This window comes from Diabrotica undecimpunctata, chromosome 6 (assembly GCF_040954645.1).
Source record: "Diabrotica undecimpunctata isolate CICGRU chromosome 6, icDiaUnde3, whole genome shotgun sequence".
Classification (NCBI taxonomy): domain Eukaryota; kingdom Metazoa; phylum Arthropoda; class Insecta; order Coleoptera; family Chrysomelidae; genus Diabrotica; species Diabrotica undecimpunctata.
In genome coordinates this window covers 103,684,794-103,702,920 of record NC_092808.1, presented here as the reverse complement: position 1 = coordinate 103,702,920, position 18,127 = coordinate 103,684,794, and the positions used below count along the sequence as shown (strand labels likewise).

The following is an 18,127-nucleotide window of genomic DNA, read 5'->3' as shown; positions in this document are numbered from 1 at the left end:
CGATATAATTTCAAACTGTTTACCTTGACCCTCAAAGATATAATGAAATCAACAGATTGGGAAAACAGGAATATGTATTAACGGAAAGTACTTAAATCACCTTAGATATGCGGATGATATACTCGTGATCTCCTCGGAACGACAAGAACTAGAATTAATGCTGAATGAACTTCATGAAAGGGCATACTATGGACTCCAAAAGCATTTCCACTCAAGAAACATTCAAAGAAGAACTAAAATTATTATATACAAAACATTGCTGAGGCCGGTCCTCACATATGGAGCAGAAACATGGACTCTAACGCAGAAAGATGAAAGACTTTTGGGAATATTTGAGCTTAAAATACTCCGCAAAATATTTGGAGCTATAAACGACCAAGGGCAGTGGCCCAGAAGATATAATTTTGAATTGTATCAGCTCTTTGATGAGCCAGATGTCATAACGTTCATTAAAACACAGCGACTTAGATGGGCTGGACACGTAATACGAATGCCAGAAAATACGATTGCTAAAAAGCTAACCACAGGAACACCTGCAGGAAGAAGAGGCAAAGGCCGACCGCGAATTAGGTGGCTAGATGGAGTTGAAACCGACTTTCGGATATTAAAAATCAGAAGATGGCAACATGTTGCCAGAAACCGAACAGAATGGCGACGAAGAGCAGGCCAAGATCCACAGAGGATTGTCGAGCCAAAGATGATGATGATGAACTTCATGAAAAATCACTGCAAAAGGCCTAAAAATTAACTTCAACAAAACAAAAGTAATGACAAACACGGAAGACCAAGAGGCAATAAAAATACAAAGAGAAAAAATAGAACAGGTAAATGAGTATCTAGGACAAGCAATCAGAGCTAACAGAGAAAATCAAACAGCCGAAATATCGAGACGAGTAAGAATGGGATGGGCAGCGTTCGGTAAACTTTCTTACGTTCTAAAAAATCAAACAATCCCTCTATACTTACGAAGCAAGGTATATAACTCCTGTATAATACCGGTGCTCACCTACGGAGCACAGACATGGACATTTACACAGGCCAATTTGGATAGGATAAGGAAGGCACAAAGAGCGATGGAGAGACAAATGTTGGGTATATCACTTAAAGATAGAAAACGTAACCAGTGGATCAGAACCAGAACAAAGACAGTAGACGCGATAGAACGAGCAGCAAAACAAATGGAAATGAGCTGGACACAATGAACGTCTCCAAGTCGGACGATGGAACAATGCCATCGGAAAGTGGCGTCCATACAATGCAAAGAGATCAAGAGGCAGACCACACATGAGGTGGAAAGATGACATCAGGAAACAAGGAGGTCCCACATGGCAGAGAACAGCTCAAGATAGGGAAAGATGGAGAGAACTGGGGGAGACCTACATCCAACAATGGAAGGATAGAGAATAGGTTAAAAAAAAATGCATTGATTAGTAGTGGTGACAGTACACACCCCTTTTAATTTCGAACTCTTCTGATGTGTATTCATTAATGCATATGTGTGTCTGTTGTTTATAATATAGATTTGTTATAATTCGAAGGTCATTGTATTGTAATTGTTTTGCTTTGAGGACGTCCATTAGCTCTTTGTGCTGGACTTTATCGAAAGCCTTGTTGTAATCTATGAAACAGACGTACATATCTTGGTTCACATCCAAGCATCTCTGGATTAGTACGTTGAATGCAAAGAAAGCTTCACGGGTACCTACGCCTGTACGGAATCCAAATTGGGTTTCTTCATTATCCATATCAAGTATTTGGTAAATGCATTTATGGATGAGCTTTAAAAACATTTTAAGTGTGTGAGACATTAGGCTTATGGTGCGGTGGTCTCTAGCATTTTTCTTTTTCGGGAGACAAATAAATGTTGAGGTCAACCATTCATTGGGTATGTCACCGGACTGATAAATTTCATAAGAGATTTAAGAGGACATCCATGTACTAATTTTTTATTATTTAAGGATATCAATAGCAGTTGATCTGGCCCCGGGCTTTTTCCGTTTCTGGTGTTCTTTAGTGCACACAATATTTCTTCCTTTGTAATTTCTATACTTGTTTTTATGTCCTCGAAAGAATTGCCTTATAGATATCCTCTTTCGTAGTCGAAGAGCTCTTCCATAAATTCTTTCCATCGTTTTAGCTTTTCGTCAGTCGTTATCATAGTATTTCCATTTTTATCTATGGCCGGCTTGAAGTACCATTATATTGCGTTCTGCATATACGATGATATTTATATAAAATATAAAGCCATCAGAAGGGGAGGATGAATATATATGTTTAATCTAGAACATATATCTTGAGTATGTATATCACCATAGAAAATGAAAGCAAGACGACTATATTAAACTCTATTTTAAAAACAAGTAAAATCAAAATACAAACAGACATAATCAGATATATATATATATATATATATATATATATATATATATATATATATATATAACGTGTCAGTCAATAATACCTAAGTAACTACTTTATATATATATATATATATATATATATATATATATATATATATATATATATATATATATTATAAAGTTAAAAGCATGTCCTATCAACAACAATATTTAGTGAAGTCATGTTTCATTGATACATAGGTTGATAGTATCAACCTATGTATCAATAAAATTGAATCAATATTACAATGAATAGTATAAGGAAATTAAAAATGCATATTAGGCTACAGAAAACAATTGTTTAATTTGTTGATTGAGCTTAAATTCACCAAAGTTAAACAATAATTAAATTATAAATATTATTTGAAAGGTCCATTTGGCACTAAAACAGCCGTAATAACACATATAGTCTATATAAACTCTTCTAAGAATCATAATAAAATATATAATTTTCATCATCACTTCCATTCCAACTGATCTTCATAGCAATTTAAAGAACACTCATATCCAAAAATGTTCCTAAAAAGTTTAAAAGCAATTAGTATAAAATATCTCTATCAGTTAAAAGTTGAAATATAATTGCTATGCAAATAGCATTACGTTAAAAATTTATGGCTAATAATGGCTATCCACGAAAGACTCAGAAGACCACAGAATTTACAGCAGACTCAACAGGGAAGCAAAGAAGGAAGTCACTAAAAGAAAAAACGAAATGTGGGAAGAGAAATGCGAAGAGATGGACCGATGCTTAGGAGGAACCAAAGTGACACAAGCTTGGAAATTCATAAAAAGTATTAGAAAAGAAAGAAAAGATGAGGGAAATATAAACCTGATTCAAAATAAAAAGTGGGAAAAATATTACAAAACGCTATTAACAGAAAGTAGGCACGAATTTATGGAAAGACCTGACCATATCTCAATGACAGAAAATTCAGAGGTGCATAAGATAAACAAAGAAGAACTGAAAAAAGAATTGAAACAAATGAAAAATGGAAAAACACCCGGGCCTGGAGACATTCCCATCGAGTTGGTGAAACATGGACCAGATGCTCTTTTGGAAAGCTTAGTGAATATTTTTAATAAATGCTTAATTGAAGGCCAAACGATTCCAGACGATTGGAATTTGGCCCACATTAGCCCCATTTATAAAAAGGGAGACAGAAAAGAATGCGGAAATTATAGAGGCATTAGCATAACTAGCTCGCTGGGAAGGTTATATGGTCGTATATTGAAAAGAAGAATAGAAGAGGAGTATAAAGAAATTGAAGAACAAAGCGGCTTCAGAGCAGGAAGATCGTGCGTGGACAACACATTTACCCTTCAACAAGTAATTGAAAAACGAACAGCTCGAAACCTCCCTACGCATCTGGTATTTATAGATCTGGAGAAGGCTTATGATACAGTTCCTTTAAAACTCTTATTTAGTGTCTTGACGAAAACGGACCTTAGTAAAACATATCTAAAAGCAATACTGAACATCTATAAATGTCCTCAAAGCACTGTAAAAACAGGAAATACTTTCTCAAGGGTATTTACAGTAACGAAAGGCTTGAGACAAGGATGTTGTCTTTCCCCCACCCTATTCAAAATATATATCCAAGAAGCACTGCACCAGTGGAGACAAAAATGTGCTGGAATGGGGTTGAAGCTTAACAACCATTATCTGACAACGCTGTTCTTTGCAGATGATCAAGTACTAATTGCAAGCTGTGAAGAAGATGCAGATTATATGCTTAGAAAGCTCAAAGATGAATACGAAAAATGGGGGATGAGTATGAATATGTCTAAAACAGAATATATGCGAATAGGCAGTGAAGACGAAGACCCGGATTTGGAAATTGGACAAATGAAAAGGTGCTACGAATACAAATATTTGGGAAGTATTATCTGCAGTAAAGGAACAACGGAACGAGATATAGACTATAAAGTGCAACAAGGCAGGAAGAGTGTTCAAATTCTGAATTCGATACTTTGGTCCAACAAAGCTACTATGAGAACTAAAATGACTATCTACAAAGTAATTGTAGAGCCCATTCTTACATATGGAGCAGAATGTTGGCAAATGACAGTAAAAGGAAAGAAAAAAGTTGACACGGTTGAAATGGACTACCTAAGAAGAGCTTGCCGTATATCAAGAGTAGAACGTATACCTAATTCTGAAATTAGAAGAAAAACAGATAGAGTACATACAACTTCTGAAAGAATAGAAACTAGACAGTTAATATGGTATGGACACGTACAGAGGATGGACGACAACAGATGGCCAAAAAGAGCTATGAAATACAATCCAAGTAATAGAAGGAAACGAGGAAGACCAGCCAAGTCTTGGATACAAGGTGTTATGGAAACCATGAAAGACAGAGCCATTGATGAAGACACCTGGAGAGATAGAAAAAGATGGCGATCGAAATGCGGGAAGCGGCAGAAGCTGTAGGATCCCCGCTTATATATATATAAAAATTTATACAAAACATCAAATGAGTTTTGAAATATAGAGCCAAAATTGTGAGAAATATAATGGACTGCCGGAGTGATGACGTAGATTTTATTGACATCTGTCAGATTCACTTTCCAAACAAATCTTGTTTAGTGTGGATATTTTGTATTTTTCGTTATTTTTTCATTTTTTTTACAGAATCTTTCCGCTTTTTGCAATATCTAAGTATTCTAATAATTACTACAACAATTTTACAAGGTTGTGTAAATAATAAAGCATGTTGTTTTATAAAAATAGCAATAAAATGCATGTATCAATAAAGTAAGGTTAGAATTTCTTTAATTTAAACTTTTAAACTATATTTCATAGAAATAGAACACTGAATTATGATGGTATTATCGTAAAATACACTATACTTAAAAGAAAAAGCAGCAGAGGAAGCAAAATGTTAATTTTTTTATAGAAATAAAAAAGTCTTGAGATTAGGCATTTCAATTTTTGTTTGGAAAGTAATAATAACAATATGGCCGCAGTGACGTCACCCTCCAGCTGTCCATTATTCTTTGAATGGATAAACTAATTATTCTTTTTTTAAGCAATTTTCTACTATTAAGCTGACAAGTAATTGCGTGATCAATTGCTATTCGGAATTTTGATGTGGTACTAATTCCATACCATTGACATAACTCGGTAGTCACGATGTTTTCGCTATCTTAACTTAATAAATTAGTTGTAATAGTTCATAGTTTATATTTATTTATGTTACGTACATTCTTTATATGACGTCACTGAATTTTATAAAAATCATGTGTTCTAGTTCAGTTTTCCAAAAAAAGTGCGGTAAATTATTTTTAATTAAAACGAATATTTCGAGGTTTTTGTACAGAAACTAATAATAGTGTCGTTGAGAGGAGCTTTTACATAAAGTCAAATGAGATCAAATTTTAAATCATCTTACAAAACGGCGATTGTCCGCCATTTTTAATTATTAATTCACTGAAATATTATAAGAACAATTAACAACTGTCTTATTATCCACAAACTCATTTACGTAATTTCTACGGTTCAAAAGAAGAGATATACATCTCTTATTCGTAGATCTCGAAAAACATATGATAGTAATAGTACGAGATTTATATACATTTAAGACTAGGAGAATATGTCGTTTGGGGAAGAAAAGACTTCTAACATGTCTTTTGCCTCGTATGCTCCGCAAGGCGTTTCGTACATTCAAGGCGAATCTTGGAAGGTGAATCCTTGCTTTTGTACATCTCAAGTGAAGGTTTAATCTTTAGGTGTTTAATGTAGCTAGTCTTGATAAAGACTAGCAATTTCTTACAGAGAAATAAAACATCTTTTGTCGTAGAATAAAAGTCAGCCACAGAGTCTAGGAAATTGACTGGGACAGAGCCCCGACAGAAGGCCCCCTAGAGTGTAAGGTACTCTAGGAAAGGCCGTGAAGGACTGACCTTTTTAGCAAGCAAGTAATTTAATTAAACCCAGCCTGTGAGACATGTTCACCCCTTATAATTACGTGCGGGTGTAACAATTCATTGGAGCGAGGTGTATTAACACGAGTAAAAATATGAGTCACTCCACCCCGCTCCAATGCTCCAGACCATCCCTTTCATAGCACTCTGATACGTGATAGGGACACAACTACAGCCAAATGCTCTTTATGTGGGAGTCCTGGGTAATAGAAATCCAACATGGTTCCCTAATCGATTCAAATTCAGGACAGTGTGACGCGCTTTATTCCTGTAATCCTCTAGAGACTTGTCCGCCAATCTAAAATCACTTGCTTGGGCCTCAAACCTCCACTCTGGAGACGTGGTGCTCAAGTGTTTTTACCCTACGTGCCCGGGTTTTTTGTTTATTTTTTTTTCAAGGAATCCAAATCTGCAATCAAAAATGGGGGTTCCTATTTAAGATTTTTCTCGCTTCCTTTGAAACACTCATATATATATATATATATATATATATATATATATATATATATATATATATATATATATATATATATATATATATATATATATTTCGCCAAAGAAACTTTCACGCCAAGCATAAGGTTGAGGGCATAATTGCTAATGTTCGAGAATTACCGTAGATATAGCGTGCATAAGTTGCATCGAGCCTTCATGAACACTACAAGACATGCTGATACAGGGAATACCACTATCACACTACACACCAAGGATTATACCAATAAAATTAGAGAAGCACTGGATACAAATACTTACAAGAAATTGAAACACGACCCCACTAGAAGAGTTCTGAGGAAAACTAACCCACTTTTCCAGTTTAGTTTCATTACATTAGGAAAATTACGCCCCAAACTTACGTCACGGAATCGAAACACTTTATCGGGAAGATAAACGATACCAAACTAAGATTGATTGATTCTCAAAAGACATTCCAAAAAAGCTCTTTTTGTCACCTCTTTACTTAAACATATATATCCAGTAGGATTGCCGATTTTACTAGCAGTCTAATGAGGTGGCAATCGACAGTCCATCGAACCATGTTATTCCAAACGTTCCTCGTGGAAAAAATATAAACAAAAAAGCAATACGCTTTACAGATGACGAGACTTTGCATTGGTTCCATTATGTGAATAACAATTTTATTAAGTGGATAAACTAAACCCTAACCCTCTCAGTTGATCATGAAATCAGGAAACAACAAACAGATTGAATTTTTAGATGTTTTAGTTAAAAGAAAACCCAACGCATTTGAGCAGACTATGCCGAAAATCAACAAAGAACGATCGAGGACATTCATAAAAACCTTAAAAGGATCATTTTACCTGGATGTCTGAATCAAAATATTTGGATGAAGAATTGAAAGACCTCGAAAAAGCGTTGGAGCAGAACAGAATATATTCTTAAGACACATCCAACGATTCATATGTCACAAAAAGAGTAAAATACAATATTGAATTGACATTGACAACCAAGAGCCACAACTTTCTTACCGCATTGTTAAAAAAACCCGGTCTTCTCAGAAGCAGCAAAGATTCTGGGAGACACACGAAAACTATAAACAACGACCAGTAACGTAAGAAAAATCAGTAACGACCGATGCAGCATAGCCTTTGATTATGTTTGTCGCAGTTGCAGACGAAATGCGAGGAAGAAATAATTACAGACCACAGCCTACAAACCTCGAAACAATGTACCATTGACTAAGTAAAGTATTAAAGAACTGAACATTCAGTTTATGAGCAGTTTATCCTAGAAAGCACAAAGTAAATTTAAATAAAGTATGAAACGAACCTTTAACTTACCTATTTTTCTTTGATAGCTACATTGAAAGTAACCATTCCATGATTAGAATAAGAAGACAGGACACTATTAGGAAACATAATGCATTTTTTGAACAGCTCATCTTCAGGCATTTCGTTTAAACAATAGTCGGTTCTGATCAATTTCTTCTCTGGTCTCCTCATGTCTATTATGGATACTTCATAGACAAATGTTTTTAAATCGTTTTTGCTTCCCACAATTTCAGCAGCCATTAGACAATGTTCAGCCACTCTTCGACAAGTAATTCTAAATATGTGATTACATGTTATAATACACTTTCTATCAAATATTTTATTGTAACAGTTGTTTTGATCTAAGCGGAAAGAATCAGTATAACTTGTACTGCCGCAGTATATAACTGAGTCGAAATGAAAATTAATAAGGTGCTGAACTATAACTTCATGATTTCCATTTGATGTACAAGTTGGAAAAGGGCAACTGTAAGGTTTAAAAGAACATTCACTTTCGTGTTTTACAATATGGTTGGCAGATCCAATTTCTAAACATCCAGAATCGTGATACACACATGGATATTGAACACCTGCTGTCAGGCCTTCTAAAGAATAGTTTCGAGTATTACCAAATGCTGATCTGCAAGTTGGGCACTTCTCTAGTCTAGGTCTACACATGTTGCAAATACTATGGCCTGAGCTGCATTGGAATATAGGAGGTTTCATAAAATTTTTACACACAGGACATTCAAAAAAGTGCAATATTTTATCATCAATCGTTTCCCCAGAAGATTCTTCCAATTTGATTTTAAATATATTTGTTATAGTATCAGAAATATGGGAGATTTGCTTAAGTGCATCTAGGTCGATTTCCATGGCAATGCTTTCATCAAACTCGTTATATATGTGATATGAAGAGACAATTTTTGATTTTGTTTTAATATAGTTTTCACTTCCTCCTTTGTGCTTGACTGAATACTCACAAAATGATGAGTAATCATCATCATGTACACTACAAATTATGTAGAATAGTTTATTTTTTCGAAGATTAGTCTGCATTCTAAGTATAAAAGTGTGTTGCTTCATTACCAGTAATTTTACCATGTTTGTATCACTAAGAGAGGTTTCCAAGAAGAATAAATTGTTTTCAAAGTTAATAACATGATCACCATGACATTCTTTGAAGTGTTCTATGAAATCAATTGTACTTCCTTCCCAATCACAACCAAACTTAAACATGGAACATACTTTGGTGCGATATTTACAACCATTTTGATGAAAATCTAAATCTTCATAAGATACTCTTACAGCACAACCTTTAGTTTTATATTTGCAAGGCAGTTTTAATAATTTCAATACATTTTCTAAAGCTGAATTATTCATACTTTTCCAATGCATTATTTCCTGCTTTTCTTCATAACATTTTCTACAAATGTTTCCTACATTCTCTACTAACATAATAGGAGGTTTTAAAATATCTTTACAAACTGCACAAAAAAGGCAACTGCTTTCTAGTAATTCGTCCATAAAATTCAAGAGTGATTGTTCTGCCATTGCACCTTAAAAAAAAAATATGTAATGATGTTTTATGCTACAGAAAAGGTAAATTCACAGAAATTCAATTATTCATGTTCTACCTTCTATTTAACGTCTTGTATTTAGGACAAGTGATCTTTTTCAAACTAAAACCATCTAATACTTTTTTAATACACAAAATTATTTTTGGTTTTCAATAAAAAAAGGTTTACAGATAATTCTGACTGAGGTGCAACTCCGATACTCATATATTATAATTTTATTCTATAAGAATTACTATTTTCGCCTGTGTAACTTTACTAGGAAATCAGTGAATCCCATGAAAGTATTTACCACATTTTGGGGATTCACTTCTTTAGAAAAAAAAAGTAGAACCAGTCATCTATTATTGCATATTTACGAGAAAAAGGTCTTTCAAAAACTAAGAATTTTGAGACTGAAAATACTCCAGTCGTCAGAGACGAAAATGCTACTGAACCTTGAATAATTATATGAACAAGCTGAATTTTACCTAAAATGTAAATATTAAGACGCAAAAAAAGATGGAAAAATGTTTATCATGGAAAAACATTGATTTACTAAGAATCTGTAAACTATAGAAAAAAAAAATGATTTTAAATAAAAAATGTAGCTAAGATAATTTTGAACAAAAATGTTTATTAGAATTGTTTCTACCATTCTATCTTTTGATCCAAGTGTCCTATCGACAAAAATCAAGACCCTTTTAAAGGTAAAGAGTGCAGCTTTCGTATGCAATTTTTGTAGTTTGCTGAAAATGAATTCAGTTTTTATAAAAGCGTTAAATAAGTAAATGTGGCGCGATTTTCAATACAGTGTATCCCTTTAATTAAACGGCCACTTTGGAGTTTCCTTGACTAGAACCTAATCTTCAAAACTTATAGCATGAAATTTTAGTTTTGAGTTTTGGCAACAAATGCGAGGCATTAGAAATATGCTTAAAAAATGATGATAATTTTTTAATTACACTAGTACATTTTTCAAGTATTTAACTTCTGCTATACATTATACCCAAAACCATCATCTTGGAGGCATTGCCTGTGACATGCGATCATTTGTAATGTATGAGTTTAAACATAGTTTTAGCATATTTCAAATGCTTCATATTTTTGCCAAAAATCAAAATTGAAATTTCATGTTATAGGTTTTGAAGATTGGTCTCCAAAAATGGAAATTTCATTTCAAAAGTAATACATTTTCAGGAACAGAATAACTACTAGGTTTGTAAACTAAATTAAAAAGCTGTTGAGTTATGTTTAGACCACATACATAAAATATAGATACTATCCAACAATAGTAGTTGGTCATCAGCTATGAAAGCAAATCAAACAGAATATTGCTTACTGTACTAAAAATGTAAAAGAAACCAAAAACTCAAAATTGTCCAAATATATGCACCAAAAAAATTATGGTAATGAGGGGAATGAAGCCTTTAATGTAGACTTATCCATAGGCACTGAAGAAAATAACTACCCATACCCGAATTATAGGAGACTTCTATGCAATAATGGAAAACAAAGCTCAAATGAAGAAAAGTTCACAGGGAAATCTTAAACTTCATAAACAACCAGAGGTTTTCTATACTAGATTGACATTTTAACATACCAATTAGGTTAAAAATTACACCTCTCCTGGGTGTTAGTGACCTGTACTGGGTTAAAAATCAATAGAAATCTGATTATCATAATATGGGAAATATGAAGAAAAAAAACATCTCTAGTAGACACATTAAATCCATGGTACAACAAACTTTGTATCATGCATTAAATCTATGTATTAAATAGTAAACTAATCTATGATTAATATTTTTAACCTATAAATGATAAGAGATCAAACAATAGGATTATAACAATAAATTACATATAAATATTTTATGAGATTATGACTAGTGTATCTGAAATTATATTCTCAGCTACGTCCATGTTCTCAGCATACTCCTATACAGATAGAACAAATGATACTCTAATTTACTGTTTTAAATCAATTTTCAAACTTTTTACATTCTAGCAATTGTTAATATAAAACTTCAAAAATATTTTATTTTGCGATAATAGTTAATGTTTTGTCTGGAGAAACATTATGGGGGTTGTAACCTCACTTAATGATTAGTGATAACATTGTGTTTTTCCAATAATTTTAATGTTTAATTAAAGATATTGTTGTTTATTCAGATTTGATTTTACTCATTACCTATAACTTACACTTATTAATGCAACCTGATCTCATTTACTGTAAGGAAAATTTACTGATAGCAAAAATTATGAACATCTTGGTCTTGTATACCTGTTCACAGACCACTATTTAACAACTGGTTAAGATTGATGTTCCTGTTATTGGCGCAATTATGGTCATTGAAATTAAAATATCCTACAATACTAGATCTCTAAAAATGTATTCCTAAGATACTTACCTGTTTTTTTCTGTATATATTATGTGTACAGTTTACTGCCACTGTTTTTAATTCACACATGTAATGAAACTTGAAAAACTGTTACAATGTGTAAGATTCTTACGTCAGGTTTTTCACTATCATCACTGTTGTGAAATGTGTAAACTGAAATACAATCACATCAACATTTGAACTTATATTACTATTGATCTGGTACTTTCTGTTTATTTTAAAATTTTATCATTAAATGTAAACAAATCACATCTACAAATGTCATTCAATCTTCTTGTTTGCCTTCAAGTGTTTTAAATCGTGCTATCCAGCCATAAAATAAAGAGATGTGAAAGGAACTTACAATCATATTTATATTTCAAGATATTTAATATTGACATTAATATAATAGTTTCACATATAATATTTACATACAGTGTGGATATTAAATCTTACCCCCCCCCCCTAGTGAACTCCGTTATTTAAGACAAAGATGAAAAACGCTCGGACCCGTCAATTTTTATTTTATAGTTTATTTTTATGAACGAGAGAGTAATTAGCATAATTTTAACTGGTAGCTCCGACCACTCCATGGGCGTGCTCAAGATTAATTGAAAAATTACTTTGAATAATTGTAAAAAATAAATGAATTATTTCAGTGTTATAAAGTGTTATGTGTATGTAAACAAAAGTGACCTCTTTTATCACACACTATATTAGAACTGACTGGCCTACATTAAAAAGGGTTTTAAAAAATTCACATTTTTTTTAATTTTTAAAAATTACAAAAGAGAAAAAGGGTTTTTAAAACCGTCTAAGGTATGTTAAATAGATGAATAAAAATATTAATATAAAACTTACAGCTACTTGTTACAAATCCAAATCAGATTCAGAAGATGAACTTTCAGAACCAAGATTTATAATAACTGGCTCGATCATTTTATCAGTAATATTGTCCAGCTTCCACATTTTTTCCTCTTCTTTAATAGTGTGATTTACTGCCTTTTCCCAGTTTTCAGGTTTTACATTATTTACGGCCTCCAAAAACAACTGTTTAACATCATGAATTTTAAAAGTGGTATTTTTTCTTGAAACTTCACTCTTTATCTGTGCCCATACCAGTTCAATCGGGTTTAATTCACAATGATATGGTGGGGATCTAAGTACTGTCATTCCACGATTTTTGGCAATTTCATCAATTTCGTATTTTTTAAATTTTTCTTTATGAAGGGCACACAACGAATAAAGTTCCTTTCTTATAGATCCGGGATGGTACGTAATATTTTTTGAACTCAGCCAACTCTACAAGTCTTTTTTTAACCACTTGGTTGTGGGCAGTCCTTCTATAAGTCTGGAGTGATAACTTGCATTATCCATTACTATTACACAGTTCTTAGGAAGAAGATCTATCATTTGTTCGAACCATTCTTGAAAGACATCAGCGTTCATGTCTTCATGGTAGTCACCGGTACGAGTTGATTCAAAAGTTAATAAACCACCTTCAACAAAACCGTCTGAACTGCCAATGTGTACTATTATCAGCCTGCGTCCCTTTCCTGATGGTGGGTTTAAACCAGTAGATAAGTTATTTACAAAAGCGTGCCTTTGACTTGTAACAGTTTCATCCTGCCAAAATTTATTTGGTGTATGACCCTCGTTGATCCATGTTTCATCAAGATAAAATATTTTTCTTTTTTGGTTTCTCATTTCCTTTATGGTTCTTAGAAAATGTCTTCTCCATATGACAATATCGCTTCTTTCTAATAAAATAGACTTTCTGGGATTCTTTTTCCAGCGGAAGCCTATTTCTTTTAAAAGTTTCCATAACGTACTTTGACTCATTTCTGGGTAATCCTTATCATCTCGAACTGAGACAAGAACTTTATCCAATGTTGGAAATTCTTGTCTAAAGAAGAATTCATGCACTTTCCGTCGAAGTCCTTCTTTAAAATGATATTCTATTTGAAATTTTGGTTTCCCTGGAGCATTACGTGGCATTTGAAAACTACCACATTTCTCTTCTTTAATAACTCTGTAAATCGTAGATTTCCCAACACCAAGTGTACTGCTAACTAACTCAACGGTCTCATCAACACTTTCACATAAACGTTTGTCTGTAAATGATTTAAAACAATTAAATATTAATGTTTTTTCATTAACTGTTAGAGGACCAATTTTTCGGCGTTTACACGGTACTTCCAAATTTTCCATAACACTAGTATACACAATAAACTGCACCTTGCAACTGAAGTACCTACTTTTAGTGAACTGTTAAGAATTTTGAATACCCCACTTGGACCTTCCTATATACAAAATGGAAAAACCCACTATCACATTTTCTGTGGAATAAGTTTAGAAGGTAATTATCTAGTCAATTACTGTCGTAGATTCCTGGAATTATAGAATTAAATGTTTGATTGTTGAAACCCTTACTTCGTGGAATGCACTCATTTCAGATAAAATAAAACGTTTTATTTTATCTAAAGAATTAAACTTTATTTTGCAAATAGGCAAAGAATTAAACTTTATTTTGCAAATAGATAAAATAAAACGTTTTATTTTATCTAAAGAATTAAACTTTATTTTGCAAATAGGTAGGTACTTATTAAACTTTTATTGGTTATATATAACCAATAAAATAAACATATTACATTTCTTGCAAATTCATTAGTACCTGTTAACCTCCATCACTCCGACACTGGCAACCTTATTTAGGGATTAGTAACCCTCACAACTATTGTATTCTATTCTGCTCCAACCTTTATACCTGGTGGTTATACTCAATTTAAAATTGTTTTCCTATATACTTCTGTAAACTTGTTGACAAATATCTGTTTTTCATTGAGTCACCCGTATCAGTATCAACCCGTAACAGTTTAGGGATTTGCATACATAATTTATTGTTTTATTACTCTCTCATACATAAAAATACACTATAATAGAGGTATTTTATAACATAAAAAAATGTCACCCCTTTCATCCCCTTCACTTGACAGCTACCACCTCAAATTTTTTAAATAGCGATGGGGGTAGTGCCAGAGAACAACCGAACACATCGGTTTTTCTATGGTAGTGCATCGAGTTATTCTAACTCGATGGGGTAGTGCGATAGTTCGTTGGAAAGGTTTTGAAAAGAAGAATTCAAAAATGTTAAGTTTGAAATTTTGTAGGTATGGCATAATGGTTTTATTTAAAATAAAATATACAAAAAATAATGTATTAAATTACATCTTTAAAATTAAAGGAACTGGCAAATTATCCTAAAGAAAACTTAAATTACCGCAGGAAATGTTCTCCATTTACTTCCTGGCAGAAGTAGATTCTTTGTTTCGTTGCCTCCCTGATAACCCTTTGTAGGGGCTGCATATCAATCGCATTACATTCTTCGATTATTCTTTGACGGAGTTCGTCAAGTATCGTCAACTGGCTCCCATACAGTTTGGATTTAAGGTAATCCCATAGGTAAACATCTAGAGGAGTAAGATTCAATGAATCTACGACGTCCAATCCATCTTCTCGGATACAAATTATTTAAAAAATTTCTAACGCGAGCATCTTGCTGGAAAACAAGATCTTGGGTGAATTCGCCTGGATTGTTTCTAAGCACATCATTAATTGCAGGAAATATTTGTGTTTCCAATATATTAAGATAGCTTTCCGCCGTTAAATTGCCTTCGATAAAAAAGGGCCTATAATGTGATCCCCTAGTGCCTAGTACCTATAGGTAGCTGCTCAAACATTTAATTTAGTGGGAAATTGAGTATGACATTCTCGAAACAATCGAGGGTTTTCGTCAGACCAATATCTTACGTTTTGTCGATGTACATGACCATTTAAATAGAATGTAGCTTCATCAGAAAAACAAATATGTCTTAAGTAATTTTGATATTGTGAAATATTATCCATAGTTTCACAATATTGCAGTCGTCGATCTGGATCATCCTCTGTCAATTCGTGCACCATTTTCATCTTATAGGGATGAAATTTTTGCTTTTTTTAAAATGTTTAAGACGGTCTGTGACTTACTTCGCATTCGCGAGCAACATTTCTAGTTGAACTGGATGGATTTATTTACTACAAATTGAGACAAAATATCTATGTACTTGCTTTTCCTCAGAAGTCTTTTTTCTACCATCCCGTTTCTTGTTTTCGACAGAACCAGTTTCACAAAATTTGGTGACAAATAGTCTATAGTAACGTCGATCAATTGGACGATTCGGAAAACGTTCATTAAATATTCTCACAGCTTCATGGTAGTTACGGCCTGCTTCACTAAATATTAAAATTGCTTCACATTTGTCTACTAATCTACGAGGTGGTGCCATTTTGATTGTTTTGACTTTTAAATACTAAAAATTTACAGATTCCCACTAAAGCTCACCAAATCTCAAGTTCTTGTCAATAATCTTTACAATCAGCAGTACTAATTGCTTGGTTTTTATGACACTTGTCAAAAACTAGACACGCCAACTAGATTATTTAAAAAGTTCTAACCACGATATGTTTTAACGACACAAAAGTATTTATTCTGCAAAAAAATAATTATAAACGTTCAAGAATAAAAATTTAATAAATTTTGTTATACCGAATGTCCCACATTAAAGCAAAACCAGTGTACTTACTTTTGTATTGTTGTATCGCAAAGTGTATCTCCAAACAATAAATCGTTATTAACAAACAGATCCTTAAAGTTAAAGTGAAGTGTGATAGATTTTAGAATTCTTCTTTTCAAACCCTTTCCAACGAACTATCGCATGACCCCCATTGCTATTTAAAAAATCTGAGGGGGTAGCTGTCAAGTGAAGGGGATGAAAGGGGTGACAATTTTTTTATGTTATAAAATACCTCTATTAAAATAAAAATTGACGGGTCCGAGCGTTTTTCATCGGGTAAGACTTTCATAAGGTACTCTACAGGAGCACACTTTACGTGTATTTCTAATAGGATATAACTTAGCGTGGCCTGGGGCAAATTTAAAAATGATCTTATAGGAAAAAAATACTTCGTCATTTTTCTATTAGCAATTGAATTATAATAGATTTTTTTATAATTTAAACGCTAATTAATTGTCAATTTTGTTGTAAAAGTGTTTGTTGTGATTAATAATAGGTATAATATATAGGTACAATAATGCACTATAAAATAAAATATTTTAAATACACATATTTTAAATTACGCTCAAATGACTATTTTGGAAAAATTTTGTGCTTATCAAAAAAACATTCTAAACAGAGAAATTTTTGGTCACAGACTTGGTATTTATAACTTGCTTGGTTTTATTTATTGCATACTGTCGTCCGCGGTAATCTTTATGTCATTGCACCGACTTTTTTTTACATGCTTGAATAAATTTATGTTCTGGGGGTGTATTGTGGGGAGTATATAGGTATAACTTTGTTTATCTTTTGAAAGTAGTTTCAAATACAATTTTTGTTTGAAATCTGTTACACTTATCGTTTCTGGTATAGTTTTGTTCTTTTTTTTTTTTTTTTGGTGTTGTGTTTGTCTGTTTGGGTATATATGACTGCGGACACTAAATCCATTCGCCAATCTTCCAATTTTTACTCATTTTTCATTAGTCATTGTTTCTTATACAATCTTATCCTAAATCTATTACTAAGTAGTATTGATCTCTAATACATAGTCTTTTTTTTGTAATTCTGTTTTTTTTTGGTAATTTGGGTTTTCAGCAAACTCTTCTGCAGCTATCTAGTTAATTCAATAGCTACTTTACTGTGGACTGTAAAAGTTCCTCATTTTTTCTCTTTTTTTTATTTTTATTTATTTTTTTTTATTTATTTCTTAAATTTTTTTATTTTATTTTTTTTTAATTTTCTTTTTTTATTATTTTTTTTAAATTTTTTTTTATATTCTAACAAATTACAAAGAAATACTTACCTACTCTATATTTACAATTACAATTTGAGTTTAATATCTAAAACATGTTTATACAAGAATCTATATAAAAACTCATTGTTTTCTAATGTTAATAAATAATTTAAATTAATGGAATGGTGGACATCGGTCAAAGAATACAGCGAATTTAAAAAATTATTAATCTTATTAGATATAAGAGAACAGTCCAAAATTTTATGTTG

At 32.4% G+C, this 18,127-nt stretch overlaps 2 protein-coding genes across 3 annotated transcripts in view; one reads left to right on the top strand and one right to left on the bottom strand.

Moving 5' to 3' along the window:
* Positions 1–18,127, top strand: part of LOC140443680 (lysosomal aspartic protease-like) — an 83,773-nt gene that overhangs the window by 15,425 nt on the left and 50,221 nt on the right. The window lies entirely within an intron of this gene.
* Positions 2,679–12,342, bottom strand: LOC140443679 (E3 ubiquitin-protein ligase sina-like). Of its 2 annotated transcripts, none has more exons than XM_072535053.1 (3): positions 12,060–12,342; positions 8,115–9,654; positions 2,679–2,918 (listed from the first exon to the last, which is right to left on the bottom strand). In XM_072535053.1, the coding sequence occupies exon 2, from the start codon at positions 9,647–9,649 to the stop codon at positions 8,126–8,128; it is 1,524 nt and encodes a 507-aa protein (XP_072391154.1). In that variant the 5' UTR covers positions 9,650–9,654; positions 12,060–12,342; the 3' UTR covers positions 2,679–2,918; positions 8,115–8,125. The 2 variants fall into 2 exon arrangements, with proteins under 2 accessions (XP_072391154.1, XP_072391153.1); XM_072535052.1 differs by having other exon boundaries at positions 8,126–9,654; positions 12,060–12,338.

Excerpts from the sequence above, each read along its gene's own strand:
- LOC140443679 (XM_072535053.1), bottom strand. The coding sequence starts at position 9,649 with ATGGCAGAACAATCACTCTTGAATTTTATGGACGAATTACTAGAAAGC.